We start from the raw sequence: 21,428 nt of genomic DNA, 5'->3' as shown, positions 1-21,428 counted from the left end.
TTTAACCCCTCCAACCCAAACCATTCTGTGATTCCCCTGCTGCTGGGGGACACCGCACTGGTCGAGGTCGAGCTCTGGCCTTGCTGGTGTGTGCAGCTCCTTCAGGCGTCCCCTTTAAATGTCAGATGGTGGATGAGTTGCAAATAAGACAGAAATAATAGAGGCAGTTGTTTAAAGAGAAAAATCAGCCCCAGGTGCTTGCAGATACAGAAGGTGGCCTGTGCCAGCTCTGCAGAGCTGGGAACTCTGGTACAGGAATTTGCTCTACATCACGGATCCACCTGACAGAACGTGAGGAGCTGCACATTTACACCTTGGTGCCTGTTGGAATAACCATCAACAAACCCAAGGGTGCATGGGAAGGTCCCTGGTGTGCCCGTGCCAGTCCCCAGTGTGTGGGTAATGGCTGCTTTCCTCAGTGTCACTGTGCCACCTGTGTTTTACCACAGGCAGCCGAGGTGTGACGAGCTGTCCACCGCAGTGTGACCAGGGTGTGAGGGTCCAGCAGATGAAAAGTTCATGGCCCCAGTGCCAGGTGCTGCATTTACTTTTTCCAGAAATCCTGGTGAAGAAGTTTGGCTTGTGTGGCATGTGTATCCTTGACCTGGAGGCCGGGTTTTCTGTGTGCCCCATTTAAAGCCTTGCCATTGCCCTGTAGGGGCTGAAGGATAAGGAGGATGAGGCCTCGGCTGTGGGGAGGTGCTGGTGGAAGCAGCAGCGGGAGGATCCCTCAGGTACCTGTTTCCTGGCTGGGAGCATCGTGGGCAGACCCAGGGACAACACCGGAGGTATTTTTGCTGCCTGCAGTGGGTCAGCAGTGGGGGATCGGGGTGATGTGGTGGGTGCACTGGGACTGAGCAGGGATGGGTGGGCTGGGAGAGCCCAGTGATGCTCTGTGAATCTGCCCCCTCGGCGACAAGAACAGGGCTGCCTGCCTGCTGTCCTGAGCTGCTTCCTGTAGGAGAGAGGCATTTTGCATTCGTTGAGTCCTCTCCCAAAGAGTTAAACTGACCCTGCGATCAATGATCCTGTGGAACGATCAGGGAATACTACCTGGGCTCGGTCCTGAAGAACACATTTTACACCTGAGTTTATGAATAGAACAGAAAAGAATAGAATAAGGATAGGATAGGATAGGATAGGATAGGATAGGATAGGATAGGATAGGATAGGATAGGATAGGAGATGGAGATAGGATAGAGGATAGGACAGGATAGGATAGAGGATAGGACAGGGGATAGGATAGGATAGGATAGGATAGGATAGGATAGAATAGGAGATAGGATAGAGGATCGGACAGGGGATAGGATAGGAGATAGGACAGAGGATAGGATAGGATAGGATAGGATAGGAGATAGGATAGGTTATTTCAGTTGGAAAGGGTCCACAAGATCACTGGGTCCAACTGCTGGACCCCTTCAGCCAGACCAAAAAATTAAAGCACATTATTAAGGGCATTGTCCAAATGCCCCTTGAATACTGACAGTTTGAGGCACCGACCACCTCTCCAGGAAGCCTATTCCAGGGCCTGACCACCCTCGCGGGAAGGAGCGCTCCCTGTGTGACCGGTATCTCCTTATCCGGCTCCAAGACAAGAGTTAAACCGGCAGAATCAGCCGTTTGGGCGGGACCTGTGCCCGTGCCGTGCCCGCGGCGGCAGCATCCGGGCTCTCCCTGGCTGTGCTCGCTAATTGTTTGTGTTAACGAGCGGCCACGATCGGCGTGTGCCACAGCCGAGCCCGAGCGCTGCCGGCCCTCCCGGGCAGGGCTGAGCCCCGGCGGCGGGGGCGGTTCGGGCTCGGGGGGGCTGCGGGGCCGGCGGCCCAGCCCGGGGGTTGTTCCCGGCTCTCCCGTGTGACGGGGGCAGAGGGGGCGGAGGGTGGAGGGTCCCCCCCCGGCATTTCCCGTCCCTCCTGCCGGGCAGGGCCGTGACGGGGCCGTGACGGGGCCGCGGTGTCGGTGCATCGCTGCGTCACGGGCAGGGCCCTCGGCCCGGCAGAGCCGCGGGGTGTTCCCGACCCCTGCTGAAAAACCCTGGGAGCGGTGAGTCCCCCGGGCTGTGGGAAGCCCTGCAGGCGGCAGGGCCGTGGGGGCCCGTTCTCACACCGTCACCGAACAGCTCTGGTGACACCCGGCAGCCGGGACGGAGCCGCAGCCCCTGCGAGGAGGGGGAACGGGACCGCCCAGCCATCGCTCCTGTGCTGTGAGATGAGTGAGGCCGGGACAGTGCTGTCAGTGCCCAAGAGCACCGTTATCCTGCCCCACAATTCCCCAGCCCCAGGCGGCAGCTCCCTCGGTGGTGACAGTCTGTGTAATCCTTTGCATTGCACCTAAAGCCTGCAAAGTGAACAGAGTCTGGTCGCACTGACCCGCCAGGTATGACCACACCGGAGGGCAGGGACGGCTCCCCACCCCGAGGGATGGAGATGGGATGGAGTGGGGCAGTGTAGAATCCCAGAAGATAAGGGGCTAATATGTGTGCCTCAAACACTGATAGCTGTGGAGCCAACCAAGGACTGTTGGGAATAACCAAGGATTGTTGGTCCTAATACACCATAGGAAAGAACAAGATGTGGCTGGAGAAGGGGCCATGTGGAGGGAGGGCAACACTTCTCCGGGACAAACATCCTTGTTCTGGTTCCTGGAGATAAGCAGAACACAGCACAGCACAAGCACAGAAGTGAGGCTGAGAAGTGGGCATGGACTGCAGGGGATCAAAACCACCTGAGATCCCCAAAGCCCTCTGACCCATTTCCAGAAAGGTCTGAAAGAACGGACTGCAGGGGATGGGATGGGATGGGATGGGATGGGATGGGATGGGATGGGATGGGATGGGATGGGATGGGATGGGATGGGATGGGATGGGATGGGAACAGAGGGCTGGCTGGCGGGATTCTGACTGCTGAAGGAGAGTGGCATTGGAACCAGGTATCTCGTGGGGGTGCCAGCCCAGAGGGACAGCACTCACAGGTGCCTGGAGCCTTCCAGAATGGTCAAGGGCAGAAACTTTGTTGTGGGGCTGGAGGGGTGTTTCACTCCAGGTTCCCAACTGCCTTTCGAGGTGCTGCATTGAGGTGGTGCCCTGGGGTGAAGCCTCAGTGGGTTCACCCTCAGCAGTGGGTTCTGCTGTTCCTGTCAGACCACACAGCACCTCCTGGGTAAAGTCCCCAGGAGAGTGTCCCCGGGTGCCACCCCTGGCAAAGCTCCTCCCTGCCTATGGGCCTTGCCTTCGGGTCTCTGTCAGAGCTGCGCTCATCTGTGTTACTTTACTCTGGTTTCTGGTTCCTAACAGCTCTCAGCACATCAAAAGAGAAACATTTAAACAAGTGGAAGATCTCTTTTACCTAGGAAACTCCTGGCTGCTTTGGCTTTGGGAAAAATGAACATCCTGAGCAAGGGATGCACCCTGATCCCTCATGGAGCAATGTGGGGAGAGGTGGAACAAGTGAGGATCAGCTTGAGGCAGCAATGGGCTCATATGCATCTCCCTCCTGTACAGAGCTTTGGAGCAGGGAATGCTTGTGGCCCAGCACAGTGACACCATGTGAGGGGGTGACAGGGGCAGCTCCTGCCTGCAACCAGCTCGGGGTAAAAAATAAAACATTGGGTCCAACTGCAAGTGATGAATCCTCATGGATGGGCAGAGCCCTGGCAGCTGAGCCAGCAAACGTTCCTGAAGCTGTGGAGCAACCCCGGAGGAGCCAGGGGTTCCCCCTCCAGGAATGTGCCTTTTTCCCCCAAAATATGCCAACCAAGTCCTGATTCCTGAAGATCCAAACGGAATCTCTTCCAATAGTTTTTCTACTCACTGCATCTTGCCCTTGTACCCAGCGGCGACTCCTGGTTCCACGTTGGCAGCAACTCACAGCCCAGCCGAGGAAAAACCAGGAGATGCAGGGTCAGTACAGCACATCCTGACAAACGTGATCAGATTTCCCTGTCTTTCTGCCTTTGGATTCTTCTTGCCTGCAGTGCTGCCAGTGGGGCTGGCTCTGGGATTAACTCTGCATTGGGGCGGCTCTACTCAGGTCAGTGGTGCTGGGGGGCTCAGGCATGGTTTGGGGGGCTCAGGCATGGTTTGGGGGGCTCAGACGTGGTTTGGGGGGCTCAGACGTGGTTTAGGGGGCTCAGGTGTGGTTGGGGGAGCTTGGGTGTGGTTGGGGGCTCAGCTGTCATGTGCAGCAGGACCAGGGCCATCGCTGCTGCTGCCCCTGGCAGGTGGGTGTGCGGGGGTCTCACCCTCTGCCCGGGGAACCCGCAGTCCCCCTGTGCCGGGCGCTCAGCACCGCTGGCACAGAGTCTGCCCTGCTGTGCTGGGGCTAAGATCCCCACTGCTCTGGATCTCCAGCAGCCCAGGGAGTCCACGGGGCTCCCCCACACCAGCCCTGCACAGGGATGGCACTGTGGGTTGGACAGGGCTGTGAGCAACCTGGCCTAGTGGAAGGTGTCTCTGCTCATGGCAGGGGGGTGGAATGGGATTGTCTGGAAGGTCCTTTCCAACCCAAAACACGCTGTGATAAGATGATCCTGTGACCCACAGATCACAGTGGTGCCACTGACTCACTCATCACTGCCATGATGTGCACTGGGACAGATCCCAGCCCAGCCATAGGGCACCCTGGGTGAGCAGCCCCTGGTGTGGTGGCCATGGTGACCACAGTGGCCATGTCCTGAGCAGGGCTGTGCCAGGCTGCTGGCTCCCAGCTCTGCCCCATCTCCCCCAGCCTGTCCTCTGCTCCCCACTGCTCCCATCACTGGTGTGCTGACTCTCCCTCTCCTGCCTTGCTTTGCTCTTCCACGTGAGGATCCAGTTCCCTTTCACTCCTCTGAGTGCAGCAGGGAGGTGGGAGGAGGTTTTGCTTGTTCCCTGCCCCAATCCAGGGGCACTGGGCACTCCCGTGTCTGTTTCATTTTTATTTTATTTAAGTTTTTCCCTGAAGGCCATGTAGAGTGAGAACTGCACACAAGACATGGACAATGTCACCGAGGCTGCCCTGCTGCTGGTGCTGCCACGGGCAGGCTCCTGCCCTCCCCTCCTGCCTCGACCTGGGCCCCTAAGTAAATGAAATAAATGTAAGTAAAATAAGTAAGATAAAGTCAATAACACAAAATAAAATAAATACCTGAAAAATTAAAATCTCATAAAAGAGACTGATAAGTTTTATTGACAACTGACAAGAAGGTTCAAAGTTTGTTTTTTTGCCAATGTACCTCGTGCAGGTTCTAGTGACTGACAACAAACACACAGTTTAATGTCAATGTGACACCAAAACCCCGTGCAGTGACTCCTTATGGCACATGCCATCAGATTGTGGGAGGGAATATAAAGTATTAATATATTAGCATAAATTAATATTAACAATCAATATAAATGTGGTGTTGGGGAGCACTGGAAGGATGGATACTGTCTGCAGCCACTGGAGAGGGGGACTCTTGGTCTGTTTGAGGCTGCGCCACTGCCGCTGATGTTTTTCCAATTGGCTTAAAACTTATTTTTTAATCAATAATTAATTAAATATTAAATATTAAATCTTTTAAAATACTAATTTTAGAACTATTTATCAGATAAAAACTAATTTCAGTATTTCAAAGAGTGAACTTAATGATCAAATGACGTTTTGCTGAGGCAGCTGGGCACAGCTCCACTGCTCACCCTCCCTGCCAGAGGGCTGCCAGGCACCTTCTGGATCCAAATGCTCCTGGAGAACTGAGGACAGTGGGACAACCTCACCCATAAGTTTCTTTATCCATTAATCCCTGTCAAAGGGATGAGTAAGATGTCTGAGCTGCCAGAACAGAGCCACTGTGTTTCCATGCAGTGTTGGCTCCAGCATCATCCAACACAACTGACTTTGCAGAGGAAAGGAATGAAAACATGGACACTGTGAAAACAGGAGTAAAAACACGGACACACCACTCTACTGCTGGGTATGGGATCACCTGAGGCCCAGCAATGGATGATCAGGAGCTGGACATGATTCCAGCCCCCAGGAGCACCTTGGCTGCACCCACACCTGGCCCTGCTGCCCTTTGTGGTGGGCACCAAACCCCCGTGGCAGTCGGAGGGGTTGGCTCACCCACGACTGCAGGGGGGACACGCTAACACTGGAATTCCAGGGAGTGCTTGGGAATATGGCTATTTGCATGGAGATGCTCATGGGACTGAGGAAAGGTGGTGATAATGTAATTCTTCACAGCTCATATGGGCTGGGTGAGCAAAGCCCATAAACAACTGGGAGAGGGAGATGAGCACAGGACACAGTGTGGAGGAGCTGCTGTGTTCACAAATGCTCCAGGGAATAGTCATGGAATCATTTTGGTTGGAAAAGGCCTCCAAGATCATCAATCCAGCTGATGATTCCATGTGCCATTAACATGAAAACACTGGTTTCAGGAAGGGAGGGCAGCCCATCAGGTTGTAGTGCAGGTGCTTGGGGTGTACAGAGGCACAGAGCCCAGAATCCTCGTGACTGTCCTGCAGGCATCCCAATCTCCAGAGGCTCATTTAAACCCTGAGCTGAGAGGTGCTGGGAGATGCCCCTGGCATGAGGAGCAGTGTAAAGGTGTGTGATGGCTCCTGAGCTGTTCCGCCCCATCCTGCCTTACTCCCAGGACTTGCTCTTCTACTTTCTGGCTGAAGCTGTGAACCATCAAAGCCATGACAGATGGATTTAAACCTACAGTTTTAGAGGCTTTCAGGGGGCAGGTCCTTTTGTGGTGCATTGTGATGAAGGAAGCAGGTCCCTTGGTGCACCTTGAGACACTCAAACCCACCAAGTCACAGTTTAGGACATGGCCCTGTGGCCTCCCACTGTGTCACTGCACTTGGGGATGTGTCAGAGGCCACCCGTGGTGGGGCTGAGCATGTCACCCACACACAGCTCTGTGTGTGACAGTCCTTCCTGTGTGTGTACACACAGCAGGCAAGGGGAACCATCCTGGCAGCCCCTTTTCAGCAGGGCTGTCTGTACCAAGCCAAAGTGGGGTCTGTCTGTACCAACAACAGCCACCTCACTGCAGAAAAACTCAAATTTGAAGTTTTTTGGCTCCTTGAATTTCCCTTGTCCCTCACAGGTGATTCTGAGGATTTTTGCAGACTGATGAAAAAAGGCTGAGAAATATCTTTTATTTTTTGCTCTAAGACAAATAGAAGTTTCCCCCTCACACCCCCAAATGTAAAGGATTTAAGATGCTGAATTCATCATAATGGAATTAAAATCCCACCTTCACTGGGATATCCGTTGCGAGCACTTTGTAGGAAGCTCTCACTCCTCAGGGAAAGGTGTCAGTGGCTTTTGAGCACTCTGGGGACACAGGTCCTCTCAAAAGCCCCACAGTCTGGTCGTTTAACCTCTGTCAGAGCCTTGGTGTGGTGAGGCAGCCTCGGCTCAGACTCCACGGTTCCCCTTTCACCTTTGCTGTGGGAGGGGGCCCGTGGGGATGTGCAGGGTTGGGGTACACAGTCAGTCAGTGCCTCGGCATCCCCTCACAGCCCATATGCTGCTGGGATCTGGTTCTTGGTGGGAACAAGGTGTTCATTACCATCCCTTTGGTGTCACAGCAGGGAAAGGGCTCTGCTAGAGCAGGTGGTGACTTTAAAGGCAGAAATCATACAGTCACAGAATCACAGGGTGCTTTGGGCTGGAGGCGACCTTAAAGACCATCTCATCCCAACTCCCAGTAAAACTCCCAGGTGGTTAAACCCTCACAAATCTGATTTTAGTGAATAGAAAGAAGCTCATTTTTTCGTGTTGTGGTTTTTGTTTTTTTTTTTTTTTTTTTTTATGTGAACCAGCCCCGGTGCATATCTATGTGCCCCCACCCGCCCTCCCCACCCGCACACCCCCTCCGGGCGTTGTTCCTGCGGGTCGCACCGCACTTACGGCCACTTCCCCGGGCTTCCTGGTCCTTGGGGCGGACCGGGAGCTCCCCGCTCCCCGCAGGCACACCGAGCTCCCCCCGCGCTCCCGCTGACACCCCCCGAGCGGGGTCCCCCCGTCCCCGCACCCCCCGAGCGCCCCCGCCGCGGGTCCCCCCGCACCGCCCCGCAGGCCCCCGCGGCGGGGCGGGCGGGGGCGCTCGGGCTGGGCAGCTCCCTCCCGGCAGGCGGGGGTTAACACAAACACGCGCGTTCCGCCGAGCCCCCGCCGCGCCCCGGCCCCGACCGGGGAGCCCCCGCTCGGCTCCGCTCCGCCCGGCCCGGCCCCGCTCGGCCCCGCTCCCTCCGGGCTGACGCAAGGCCGGGCCCGCCGGGGAGGCCGCGCCGGGCTGTCACCAGGGGGCACCGCCGCGATCGCCGAGCACCGGGAATCACCATCCTGGAGGGACAACAACAACAACAACAACAGAGAGCCCCGGCCCGCGGCGCCGGCGGGCGGCGGGACCCGGCCATGGCCCCCGGCTCCGGGCAGCGCGTCCCTGTCCTCCGGCACCGCTCGCCTGCCCCTCAGGAGCCCTAAATCCACTACCGCGGTTTTTTAGCGTTATTTTTTTTATTTTTTTTTTATTATTCCGTTTTTTCCACTCTCTCCCCTCTCCCCCCCGCGTCCCCCCCTCGCGCCCCGGCCCCGCCGTGCCCGCACTCGCCGCGCTCCGCTCGGCCGGGCGGGCGGGCGCCGTGAGCGGAGCGGATCGGCGCGAACATGGCGACGGTGCCCGTCTATTGCATCTGCCGGCTGCCCTACGACGTGACCCGCTTCATGATCGAGTGCGACGCCTGCAAGGACTGGTTCCACGGCAGGTAACGCACCGCGCCCGCACCCCGGCCCCCGGCCCCGCCGCCCCCGGTGCCGCCGCCGCCGCCGCGCTCCCTCCCGCAGGCCTTCCCGGCGCGGGGGAAGGAGGAGCCGGCTCTGCCCCGGCGCCGCTCCCGCGCTGCCCGCGCGCTGGTTTTGTGTGTTTTGTGGGGTTCGGGGCCGCGGTACCCGCACAAAGCTGCTCCCCCCGCGCTGACACCGGAGGCCCCCGGGGGTGGCGGGGGCCATTGTGCGCACCCGGGGAGGGGACGGGGCCGCCCCGCGTCCCTCCCGCAGCCGGGCCCGGGGCGGGGGACGCGGAGCTCGGCCGCGCTGTCAGCGGGCTCGGCCGCGGCGCCTCGGCCTCTCCCGCCCGGGCAGGGCTCGGTTGCCCCGGCCCCCCGCGGGTGTTCCCCGGTGACAGGGCGGCCATGGCCGGGGCGGGCCGGGGGCTGCGGGAGCGCCCGCCCTGGAGCCCCTGGGCGCGGGGACCGGGGCCGAGGGGCGGCCGGGGGAGACCCCGCTGGCGCAGCGCCCACCCCGCGCCCGGGCGGCTCCCCCGGGCAGCGCCCCCGGGGACCCCCGGCCGGCCCGGGCCGGGGCTGGGCCTGCCCGGCGGGGCCGCGGGCAGGGGAGCGGCGGGGGGGCCGGGCGGGGCGGGGGACTCGGCTTTTCGGCTCGTTTCTCCCAAAGCGCCTCCCGGCGCGCAGACAATGGGCGGCCGCGGCGGAGTTGGGGCGGGCGGCGGAACTTCGGCGGTGCCTGGTGCGATGGGGGCGGGGGGAGGCGGCGGCTGGGGGGACCGAAAGCCGCAGCAGCCACCGGATCGCCCGGGCGGCCGGTGCCGGGGAAGGGGGGCGGCAGGTGGAGGGGGGTGGGCGCGGGGGCAGCCCCCCGGCAGGACCCCTCGCTCCCTCCGGCTGTGACGGAGGAGGAGGATGGAGCGTCAGCGGGAGTGATAAAAGTGTAAAAAGTGCAATTAAAATCAGGTAAATCACCTGGACGAGCGCTTTGTACGGCAGGGGTTCAGTCGGGTTGGGCTGCCTGTCTCTGGTCGGAACCAGCGCCCAGCGTCTCCTCTGAACAGCTGGCGGGGGAGGCGAGAGGCGCTGCCCGTGCCGCTCTCGGATGCCCGAGCGGGCCCTGGGGCACCCGCGCATCTTCCGGGCGCGGAAAAAACTGTTCAAGAAACTTTGCCGTGGCATTAGGAATGATGTTCTGCCATTTACGCAAAAGGCTGTGTAGAAACAGGAAGGAAAATACAGAAATAACCAGTCCTAGTGCCAGTGCTGGCAGAAGGGTGCTCTGCACGTGTGGTGCGGGACAGGAGGCTTTGAAGGACGTGGCTGGCCCGTATCAGTGAGGACTCGGGCACAGATGACGAGGTGAGGCTGGAGAGAAGCCTCAAGCATGTGTACTTGAAACTTAGAAAGTTTAAGAACGTGAAAAAATTGAGATTTTCAAGCACGGTGATGACAGAGTGGATTCCTGAAGAGGTAAACGGCAAAAGGAGTTTGAGCTGCCTGCACACGGTGGTAAATTTTGATTGAAACGGATGGAAAGAGATTAGTTGTAACTGATCAAGCAAACGATCTTTTTGTGGGCAGCTCAGGGTCAATAGCACAAGGAAAGGTGTTTCGTTTTGTGGCATATAGAGGTAGAATTGATTTGTAGCACTGCTGGGGGGGGCTGCACCCTTTTTCTTTAGCTCACGGTAGTGTCCAGAGGTTGATTTTAAAGAAAGGAAACTGAAGAGGAGTTAATTTCTCACCGTGTCAAAACCTGAGATAATTGTATTGAGAAGTTCATGGAGTATTTGGTAGCAAACAGTTTATCTATGGCCCTTTTTGTTTTTCTTGGTATTATGCAAACAAATAAATAGTCAACAAAGGAAATAAAAATCAGGGTTTAGTTGTATAAAATTGTCTCTCTCCTGGACATTCAAAACACTCTTGGTGTTAATATTTATATGGAACTGCAACAAAAAAAATACAATGTTATACAGTACTGCAACCAAAAATACAATGTTATATAGGTGCTGCCACCAAAAATGAGCAAGTGTGCCAAGCTACATAGTGTTCAGGAGCCTTGCCCAGGCAAATGATTAAATGTTTTAATCATTTAATCATACTTTTGTCTCTTGTTAACATGATGTACAGTGTGCATTTCAGAAAAAAGGGTGACATTTCTGGTTTGGTTTTATAGAAGTGGGTCAGGTGTTTTCATGTTTCCCTTCTGATGGGAGTTCCCAAATATTTAAAGAAATGTTTTTCATGGATTTAGCCCTGCAGCAGTCACAGTCTCCCTCACATCTGAGGCTGGGCAACATGTCTGTGGCCACTTTGGCTGTTCTGATGGCAAATTGATATTTTCAAATTATCAGAAGTGTGTTAAGTTTATGTACAGCAGTTTAGAAGCTGGAGACAGGGCGGTGGAACCCTCGCCACATGTGGGACGAGCGCTCTCCAGACCACCACTGGGTACTTGGCAGTGTGCTGACAGGACACTGGCTAAAGTTTGGCAATCGCTGCTCCATGTTGTTTCCCAAATTCTGTGCCAGAGGGATGGATTCGGGCTTCTCTTGGGGTTTTAGGTATCACCAATGGTCTTTATTGTCTTTTCCAGGGAGTTTTTCTCTTGTGAATCGGTGTTAGATCTTTCTGCAGAAATCACTGCTTAATCCTGAAGAATGTCAGGGTAGTCCCTCACCGCTGGCTCCAACCTCCTGTGTGACAGGGAGGTGGCACCTTGGAGTGGTCACTAGGCTGGCCTGGGCAGTGCCATCATTGTGGTGTCAGGCCTGCACATGGTGACTGCATTGATATGGACACCTGACAGGTTTCTTGTGATGGAAATTAGGTGTCTGTGTTGTTTTGTGGGTCAGCAGCCTGTGGCAGCCTGTCTGGGGTGATGTTGCTGATGTTTCAGTGAGTGCTGTGCCTTCCTCTGTAAGATTTTTGGCCCCTCTGTTGTGACTCTGACATCAGAGACCCTTGGACACTGTTATGTGCTGAGCCACAGAGCTGCTGGTGTGTTCACAGGACACTGGTTGTGACTCCTCATGAGATTGAGGTTGGATCATTCCTGTGCTCTCTGTTTGCCTGAGCTGCTCCAGACAAGTAGGTTCCAGCTGTCAGGAAACGATGAAGGTGATCTTAGAGTCAAATGACAATAATGCTCAAGCAGGCATGGGGCTGTTGGACTTCTCTTTTTGTGCAGATCATGTGTTGTTTTATGTGGCAGTTTGGGCTCAGCTGCCTCAATGCTCTGCCCTGAACAGCCCATCCTTGGTGCTCCTGGTTTCCTGGCCATTCCAGCACCTGTGCAGGGTCCTCACCTCTTGGATCCCATCGCAGGGAGGAGCCCTGGTGTGTTCCACCTGTTACCCAGCACCAGGTCTGCAGGCAGCAGTGACACCAGGGTGTGGGGAGTGGTTGGGGTGGGAGGTGGCTCTTTGGGCTTTGGAGAATGCCAGGAAAGGAGGAGGAGGAGGGAGTGGCCTTGATGTATGAAGAAGCTGAGACTCAGCAGGTGCCCAGGGACACTCTGCCATCTCCAGGGTAGGCTTGGCTGGACAAACGGTGCCAGCTGTGCCACGGGAGAGCTTCTCTGGGCACAGGGGATGTGGGACAAGGTGGTTCATCACCTTGGGGGAACAGCCTGTACAGGTGTGTGAGGTGAGGAACTCTGCCTTCTCCTCAGCTTCCAGGTGACGCTGCTGGCTGTCTGTGACCAGTGGCACTGTGTGTGGGGCGGGAGCTGTGTGTGATGTTGGAACTGTGCAATGTGGGAACCGTGTGGGGTGGGAGCTGTGTGTGGGGTGGGAGCTGTGTGTGGGGTGGGAGCCCCCTCAGGGACATCCTCCATTCCCCCACACCTTCCCAGCAGCTGGGAGTGGCAGGGGTGGGTTTGCCAACAAGATGCTGAGGGCTGGAAGAAGTTGTGCATAATGACAGGCCTCTTCTCATCTACGGTGGGAACATTACAGAACCTCACATCCAAGGAAATGCAAGTCCTTTTGTACTAGTTTGTTCAGCTAGAAATCTGTACGGGGTTACTCGTTGCAGCTGTAGGTGAGGGGAGGTAAATTATTCATTTTCTCTGCAGTGTTTTGTTACCTGTTCTTATAACACACACCTGGTGCTGTAGGGTGGGGTCGTGCTTGCTAAATGAAATAACAAGTATTTTTGTATTTGTTTCTGTTATCGCATGTATATGTAAACTTTGAACCTTCTTGCCCCAGGCCTAGCAGAGGTCGATAACTTAGGAAAAGGTTTAGTTACCTAAAAGCAGCTCATGCAGTTACTAGAGTAGCCTAAAATGATGATTTGGGTTACTCAGGATGCCCCAGTGCACAGAGTGAACCATGGCTGGGCTAAGGAAAGCACAATGTGCTACTCTGCAAAGTTAACCCTGTGCATGGGGAGATTTTATGTTCATAATGGAATGTTCAGTGTTGTTCCTTTCAAAAACAGGTCTGGGTTTGCATGGCACCATCTAGTTCCTCTTTTTTACCCAGGCTTATCACTAGCTGTGGGCAAATTTGGAAATTTGGGTAAAAATTGATGAAGATAATCCTAAAACTACAGCGTTGTTTGCCTTGGTATTATCACAGCAGAGGGAGTCCCTGAGGTTAATTGTGCTGTGCACAGAACGATTTCCTTTTGTGTGCTGAGTTCAGACATGACCAAGGTGTGTAGGTTTTTCAAATAACTAAAAATTTCATATTATTTCAAGTTTTCCTGAAGAGTTAGTCAACATGACAGCCTCAGTCACCCTGGGAACCTGACCACAGCAGCTATCACGAATAAGCCATGCTAATGCCTATAGCAGAATGCTTTCTCTTGTCCTCTGTTCCCAGCAAAAAAAAAAACAAGCCAGGTTGTTTAGAAATTACTTTGCAGAGCCCCTAAAGCATGGTAATTATTGTGGATAAAGTATCTACATGGACACTTTAGTGGGCGTTGGTTGCCTTAGAAAGAAAACAACCCAAACAAAGAAAAACACCTACTTTTGTGTTAAAAATCTGATATCTCGGTATGGAATGTGAAGAAGATTGGAACTTAAAACTGGTTAAAACCTTCTTGTTTTCAGATTGAAATTGCTGTCACTTTGACTTTCCTTTCAGTACCACAGCATTATTTATTCTGCTGGAAGCTGACCAGAGAACTTAAGAAGCTTTTTTCATTTCAATTCCATGTTATGTCTTCAGTTAAATTCTTTTTAAATGTCCAGGGCTGCACAGAGGTAGGAATGTGTGGCACACTTGTCCCAGTACTGATGGTGGATTTGTTGACTTGTAATTGTTGCCTCACCCCTGGAAGTGTTCAAGGACAGAGCTTGGAGCAACCTGGTCTGGTGGGAAGTGTCCCTGCCTATGGCCTATGGGGTTGGAAATAGATGGTCTTTAAGGTGGTCCCTTCCAACCCAAACCATCCTGGGATTCCATAATACTGCTGTGTGGTCCCACAGTGATGACTAACACCACCTCCCAGAGCGCCACAAGTCTGGCTGGATGGTGCAGTGAGTCGGTTTCGTGTGTTGCCATGTTGTCAGTGCTGTGTTCTTGGTCCTTTGGCGTGGCTGAATAAACTTCTTGTCTTACCATTTCCCAACCATTTGTGCTCTGAGGAAGAGCCTGGGATTCAGGATGGAAAATAAGTCAGAGTTTTTAACGTGCCATTAAAGCTTTCAGCTGACCTCAGAGAACCTCTCGGGTCGTTGCAGTATCAATCACAGCTGCAGAAATACTTTGCAAGTATTTGTTAGAAGTAGAGCCTCAATTTGTGTATCAGATTTCCAAATATAAAGTTTTATCATAGAATCATGGAATCACAGGATGGTTTGGTTTGGAAGGGACCTTAAGACTCACCTTGTTCCATCCCCAGCCATGGACAGGGGCACCTTCCACTAGACCAGGTTGCTCCAAGCCTGGTCCAACCTGGCCTTGCGTTTATTTGTGGTTTTATCTTGCAGAGAAAATACACTGGGAGGTTGAAACCCTGCTTTTGGTCTAAGTTAAAAGGGTTGAATTCTTACTCAAAAAACCAAGTTTGCACAGAAACTGGTGTTCACCCTTAAAATTCCCATGGTGGTATTGTAATGCTGATGTTCTCAGGAACAGTGCTTGGCACAACTGAACAATAGGAAAGGCTCCCTGTTTAGCTACTCATGCAAGAAGTGCATCAGCTTCCCATTTCTGAGCCTCCTCTCCTCTTCTGCACCACTGCCTGGGTAGTGGGTGGGTTTCAGTGGGTGCCAGGGCAACATCTTGGCCTGCAAAGCTGGCTGTGAAGGAGAACAGGTGCCTCTCCTTCGATCTGTCCTTTGCCATGGAACTGAGCATCACCATTAGACACCTCCAGGCTCACAGTGCCTGAGTTTCTTGGATTTAATCTTGATTGTTAGAAGAGCCTGAGGGTTCAGTTTGAAAAAGCATTCAACTGACATGGAGTCCAGTTGTGAGAAGAACTGATGACTCCAGTTTATGCAAAGAGGAATTTAGGGGCCATGAGTGCTTAGCTGGCCTGGACATTGAGGTTTTGTTGTGTCAGCTCACAAATCATGGCATTGTTCTGCTAATTAAAGGATGCTTTAGAAAATCCAAGTCTAAGTAATACCAAGAGTGGACAGTAGTGTGGGAAGTTGTGGCCTACATGACCACTGTCTGGTCCTCTGGTACCTGAGAGCAAGTAGAGATCACAGAGAAGTTCTTATATGTAACAATTCTTTTAATTTCAGAGGGTTTTACCCAGATTTCACCTCTGAAAATGTTATGAATGTTAAGCACAATTCATATTTCATTAAAAAAAAAAGAAAAAAGAAAAAGGGTGGATTAATGAGTGCTCTCCAGCAGCCTGAGCCTTTGTCTTCACTGTGTTGTGAGTCCTGTGGGCACCTGGGTACCTGCTAAGTTGAGCAGTAGCAGGATGGCAGCAGCCTGACCAGGTGCTGCCTCTTAATCAGAAAAATTAAAACCATGTCACAACAAAGAAATGAGTTCTGCAAGCAGAGGGGGACTTTTTCCTTAGTGCTGAATATCTCCATAATCAAGGAAATGGGTTAAGATGTCTTGGAAAAAAGTTATTAAAGCAGTGTAAATACATATGGGGAGAAACTGGGGAAGAGAGAAAGTGTTATAGAATCACTCTAAGGCTTTTTAAAATTCTAACCCCAGCATCTTTACTATTACCTTAATATATTTACTTCTTTCTGACCAATATACATTTTACAGTAGCAGTAAAATATATCTACACCAAAAACTGAATGTGTTTTCCTAGTCCAGACAGCTCTCTCCTGTAGGTTTACAGTTCTCAAAAGACTTAATTAAAACATGGTTTGTGACATTCAAAATATCTTATAAAGATGCTGCTCTGTAGCAGTGCTGGAGGCTTTTTTTGTGATACAGGTGAACTAATGCTGTGAGATCACCTGGGTTTTTCAGTGACCATGTTATGTATCTTATCAGTGGCTGATAACACTGTAACGTGGGTGTACATTAGCAAATCTTACACTGGCTGACTGATATGAATAGTAATTCCTTTCCAGAGTTTTATCTGAAAACAATGAGCCTGTGCACAGTCTATTTTAGGGCTCTATGCACATCTATTTTTGGACGTTACCTGGCTGTTTGTTGCATTTAAATACCTCCTGTTTACAATACATTGGCAATAACAAGATGTTTAGCAAATCTCAGCAGGTCTCTCATGTAGATGTTTTCCTGGGGGGTTTGTCCCCCACTCCACGTGGTGACTGAGTAGCTCAAGCCCCTCAGAAGAGCATTCTCTGAGGGGCAGTGGTGTCCCAGGGACCATTGTCTCTGGTAGTGTGATGTGATCACACTTGAGGCAAATGACCTCGAGTTGTGCCAGGGGAGGTTTAGACTGGATATTAAGGAAAATATCTTTACCAAAAGGCTTGTCCAGCACTGGCACAGGCTGCCCAGGGCAGTGGTGGAGTCTGCATCCCTAGTGGAATTTAAGAGATGTGTAGATGTGGCACCTGGGGACACGGGTCAGTGGGGGGCTTGGCAGTGCTGGGGAATGGTTGGACATGATGATTTTAAGAATCTTTTTCAACCTGAAGGATTCCATGATTCTGTGATCTCCTGCTTTCCTCTGGTGCTTGGTGTTCTGCAGCTCTGGTTTGCCAGGCCAGGGTGCATCCAGGGTGCCAAGGGATGATTATCTTCTGGTCTTGGAGAGTGCAAAGCCCTCCTTGTTGCACTCTCCTGGCTCTTGTGGAGAGTTGTCAGAAGAGGCTGACAATGAGTGCAGGGTCCCTGACCAGCAGTCCCATGGAGGAGTTCCCCTCTTCTCTTCCTCCCAGGCACGTCCCCCAAAAGTGACGGGTGCTCCTTCTGCAGATGAGGCCAGGGCTTGGTCCTGAACTTCCAGGCAGGGCAAATGTGAGGACACTGAGCTTCACTGTGTCTGTATGTGCTTACAGATTCCCAGCTAACCAGTGCAGGCCTCTAATGGGATATTCAGCAATTTTTAGTGTTTTATCCATTAGTTTTAGCAGGTGGTCGAGATGAGCAGAAAGTTAAGCTGTAGTATATTTTGACTGGAAAAAATAAACCAGAATTGCAGAAACAAAGATATTTTTACATTTCCTGTTTGCAGTTGTTAACCTGGTAATCTGGAACGACATGAGAGCTGCTGGAGTTACGGTGCCTTGTTGTTTTCATGGAATTGCTCATGGATTTCGTTGCATTTTCCTCTTTTAGCAAAATATATGGGACATTTACTCTCAGAAACACCATTTCTCCTGGAAGTTTTCATCTGGCAGACTGGATGGATGTAACAAGAGAAAAGAAGACGTGAGATATTTCTGCTGGGAGTCAGTAGTTGTGATTTTTTTTTAAACCTCCATGTTTGCTGCTAACATCTCAATGGAAGGGGATGGAAATGTGAAAATTGGCTGGAACGCTGTTCCTGTGCCATATGTGCCATGTTCCATGTGTCAGGAGCACATGGAACAGTCAGGGATCATTGTTCAGGAGCACAATCCCCATAGCCAGGTTCTAAGTGATATTTAGTCCCCTTATTGAGCATCTCAGCAAAGGCTCTGGGTCGGGGCAGGAGGGGAGGTGAAAGGGCTCAGAGTGCTGTTGCTGCTTTGTCTGTGTTTGAACAGGGAGAGCATCTCCTGGGCCACCCTGCTCTTCGTTTGGGATTTCCTCTCTATTCCTGATCCTAAATCTCTTTAAATACAATTGCAACAGTTGCTAAGGAATGTAAAATTCGAGTGTATCTAGTGTGCTGTTAATTTATTTATGAGCAGTTTGTTGGCTGGAATTAACTGGGAGCTGGACCAGTGGAACCCCTGGCTCCTTGCAGGCTACCATGAGTACAGCATATGAACTCCTTCCTATCCCAGAAATATTTCTTGGGGAATTAAAGAATGCTGTCATGGTGATGAGTCCTGCTGGACACCTGGATGAAGGGTCATTGAGCAAAGAATGTAGTGCTGCTTAGTCTTTTTTTCTATGGTCACTTCAGAAATCCAAGTCCCAGAAGTGTCATCAGAAGGCACAAGACCTCCAGGGTTCCCAAAGTGGCCCAAGGCTGCTCTTCTGCTGGTGAGGGGAGTCCATGGGCCACCTCTCTTCAGTTTCTCATCCCTGCTCATTGTGTCCAAAACATTCATGCTGCTACTCTTCAGTTAGTTGCTGACGAGGGATTAATCATTCCAAAGACTTGATTAACTCCTGGTCTGGAGGCAAGGCCTCTCAGTGAAGCTTTGCCATTGAAAGGCATAAAGATGGTAGAGCGTGTTAAAGAGGGCTAGAAAAGCTGAGGATGCCGTTTCCTTACAGGGGAACATGGGACTTGTTCTAAGAGGGGTGAGTTTGCTCTTGCTGAGTTGGCTGAGGAGGCCTTAGAAAACTCAGGCGTGTTCTGAGAAGATCCTACAAATTCACAGTTTTTGGTACCAAAGTGGTTCTCGGCAGTATTCACAACTCTTATCCACCAACTCTTTTGCATCAGGACAAACACATCGGCCGCGTGAAAGCACAGCTGGTCTTGAGGGAAAGTCAACAAATCCACTAAGGAGTTGTCCCGAGCGTTTATTGGTTTGTTATTGGAAACAATCACATGTATTTCCAATCCAAGGTTTTTATTTTATTGTCGGTTTCCAGATGCTGTATTATTGCATTAGTGAAGAGCCTCTTTCTCAGTCAGGTGTTGCCATCAATACTCTGATGTGCTTCTGCTCATCAAGTCATCTTCTTTAGTCATGAGATGATAAAATTGTTCGTCTGAGTTAGGCTGAGAGAGTAGCTGAACATTTCTTCTATAGCCCAAGAAATATTCTTCATTTTCTCATTCCATACAGAGACCTTTTAATTGTTGACCATGTTTCAGTAAATGTCTTTCCCGTCTCTTCCACTCTGCATTCACGTTTCCCTTTTGCTTTGTCTATATTTGCACTAACTTATCAGACAAATGTTGGTTATCTGCATTAAACTTCTAAAGGAGCCAGATATGACTTTACTAGTTATTTTTTAAGCAGCTTGGTTCTGAAATCGGGTTTCTGCCTTTTGAATTGGCCCATGAGTTAAAGCAGAGGTCCTCAGCCTTGCTTGGAGCTTGAGCAAGGAAAAAAACCTCTCCAGTACGATGAACTGGCCCTGATAAGTCAAAGTGTGAGTATTAAGAGAAGTGAAATCACTTGATGGGGTGGGCATGTGTTAGATTTAGTCACAACTGTGGTGTTGCAGCAGAGCTACAACCCGGCAGCTCCCAGGAGTTGTTCGCTGTGGGAACAATCCATCGTCAGTCCTGCAGGAGAGCTTGGTGTTCCTCAGTGGGGCTGAATAGGAATCACCACTCCAAAGCCAACCCCAGCTGCCTGCCTTTTCCAGGAGTAAATATTGGGGTGGCTGGGGAAAGTCATCCCGGTTCTCTGGTCAGTCTGTTGTGATGTTGAAGAGAGGGTAAAACTGGAAAATCCAGCAGGGATTAACAGCGCTGTGGGAGAATCGACCTGCAGAGCCCCGCAGGGCCCCGGGAGCGTGGGGGTGGGATGTCTCTGAAACACTGGCTCAGTTTGTAACAGACCTGTGCAACTCCCTCTGTGTCCAAAGAATGAAGGGAAATAATGTATCCAACTCCTTGAGAGCCCTCTCCATCCATTCCGGGCACAGTGTCCTGACACACACAGCCTCAGCACTGACTTTCTCCTCCAGCTTTACAAGCAGTATCAGAAATAGTAACAGTTTTTCACCCACCGCTGCCTTTCCCCCTGGCATATAGCTCACAGTCCCCTGCAGTTTTACTCCCACATCTTCCAGCAATCTTTGATTCCTGAGGACATCGCTGCATCCATTGAAACACACCCATTCCTTCCATAGCACCTGGAGCTGTCATGGGTGGGGATGAAACACTGGGAGCTGAGCGAGGCTGGGCTGAGAGGCCCACGGTGTTGGTAAAACTAGGAGTGAGGTTTCAGTCAATGACGTGCTGCTGCCCTTGGGGTGAGTGTGGAGCCCATTCCTGTGCTGGAAGGAGCTGTGCTGTGGAGCAGGGATCCCTCAGTGTGCAGCAGTATGTTGCTGTGGTTCCACCAGGCTGGATTTTGTAATGGTAGCTCCTGTTCAATGCAAGAGTCTAAAAATTTATTTTGAGGGACAGTTGCATGATTCTTTCTGCTTTTCTTGGTCCTTCAGCATTTCTGTCTGTGGCTGCAGCGTGGCTGGTGCCCAGGTTGGAGTGCACAGAGCTGCACTGGTTCCTGTGTGGTTGGTGGAGCTGTGGAGAGTAAAGACCCTCTGGATTTAAAGTTCCTGTGTAAATTGTTCAAGTCACAATTCTGTGTTAAATAATCAACATTTATATTTAATTATAGTGAAGGGACTCCAAGAGAACTGGAGAGGGATTTTGACAAGGGCATGGAGTGACAGGGTAAGGTCTGGTTTTAAACTGCCAGAGGGCAGGGTTAGATGGGATATTGGGAAGAAATTCTTCCCTGTGAGGGTGGGAGACCTTGGCATAGGTTGCCCAGAGAAGCTTCCCATCCCTGGAAGTTTCGAAGGCCAGGTTGGACGGGGCTTGGAGCAACCTGGGACAGTGGAAGGTTTCCCTGCCCATGGCAGGGAGTTGGAATGAGATGAGCTTTAAGGTCCCTCACAACCCAAACCATTTCATGATTCTGTATTTTCAGACATACCAGTTAAACACAGAGGTTTAGGCAGAGGACAGAGTGATGGGATGACGAGGTTCCATTACTGGCCTTGCCCCTCCTCTCCTTTGAAGTTTTTGTCAAATTAGTTAATTTCTCTTTGATTGGGTTCACTTTAACTCTCTCTCATGTGTGCACATTAATTGAAATATGTCAATATTGTAGATGTAATATGTAACCTAATGAAGAAAGTGAATAGTTTTTCTCTGGAAGAGGAAGGGGAATGAAAGCTGTTCTGGAAGGCCGAGTCAGAAGAGGACTGGAAGGGCTGGCAGCAGTGTCATGATCTGAGCTTGCTGGGTTTCCCTGGCCAGCCACTGATGGCTGACTGGCCACTAGACCTGCCTCTGTAGAATCCCAAAATCCCAGCCTCCAAATGGGCATTTGCTCTCACAGGTGTCCTCTTGGCTCCCCTTGTGCCAGGCACGGGCTGACATTGTGTGCCACATGTGCAGCAACAGCCCGGGCAGTTTCTGTTCCAGAGAAGCCCAGCAAACCTGTCAGGGT

The 21,428-nt window shown here is 52.0% G+C and overlaps 1 protein-coding gene and 1 long non-coding RNA gene across 5 annotated transcripts in view; both read left to right on the top strand.

Annotated features, from left to right (window-relative positions):
* The first annotated feature begins 1,359 nt into the window (after window positions 1-1,359).
* LOC135420527 (uncharacterized) lies at window positions 1,360-3,940 on the top strand. The gene is made up of 2 exons (XR_010433583.1): window positions 1,360-2,376; window positions 3,500-3,940. It is a non-coding gene; the product is annotated as an uncharacterized LOC135420527 (long non-coding RNA).
* A 4,234-nt stretch (window positions 3,941-8,174) lies between these two features.
* The window catches only part of PHF2 (PHD finger protein 2), an 82,644-nt gene continuing 69,390 nt past the window's right edge, over window positions 8,175-21,428 (top strand). For 2 of the 4 annotated variants that reach the window (XM_064668094.1, XM_064668092.1), the window contains exon 1: window positions 8,177-8,740. In XM_064668094.1, the coding sequence (XP_064524164.1) occupies window positions 8,643-8,740 (98 nt within the window). In that variant the 5' untranslated portion in view covers window positions 8,177-8,642. Of the gene's footprint in view, window positions 8,741-21,428 lie in introns of all 4 variants that reach the window. The other 2 variants (XM_064668093.1, XM_064668091.1) reach the window with 2 other exon arrangements.

Source organism: Pseudopipra pipra, chromosome 11 (genome assembly GCF_036250125.1).
Source record: "Pseudopipra pipra isolate bDixPip1 chromosome 11, bDixPip1.hap1, whole genome shotgun sequence".
Taxonomy (NCBI): Eukaryota; Metazoa; Chordata; class Aves; order Passeriformes; family Pipridae; genus Pseudopipra; species Pseudopipra pipra.
The sequence above is the reverse complement of the archived record's forward strand: the minus strand, read 5'-3'. Positions and strand labels throughout refer to the sequence as shown.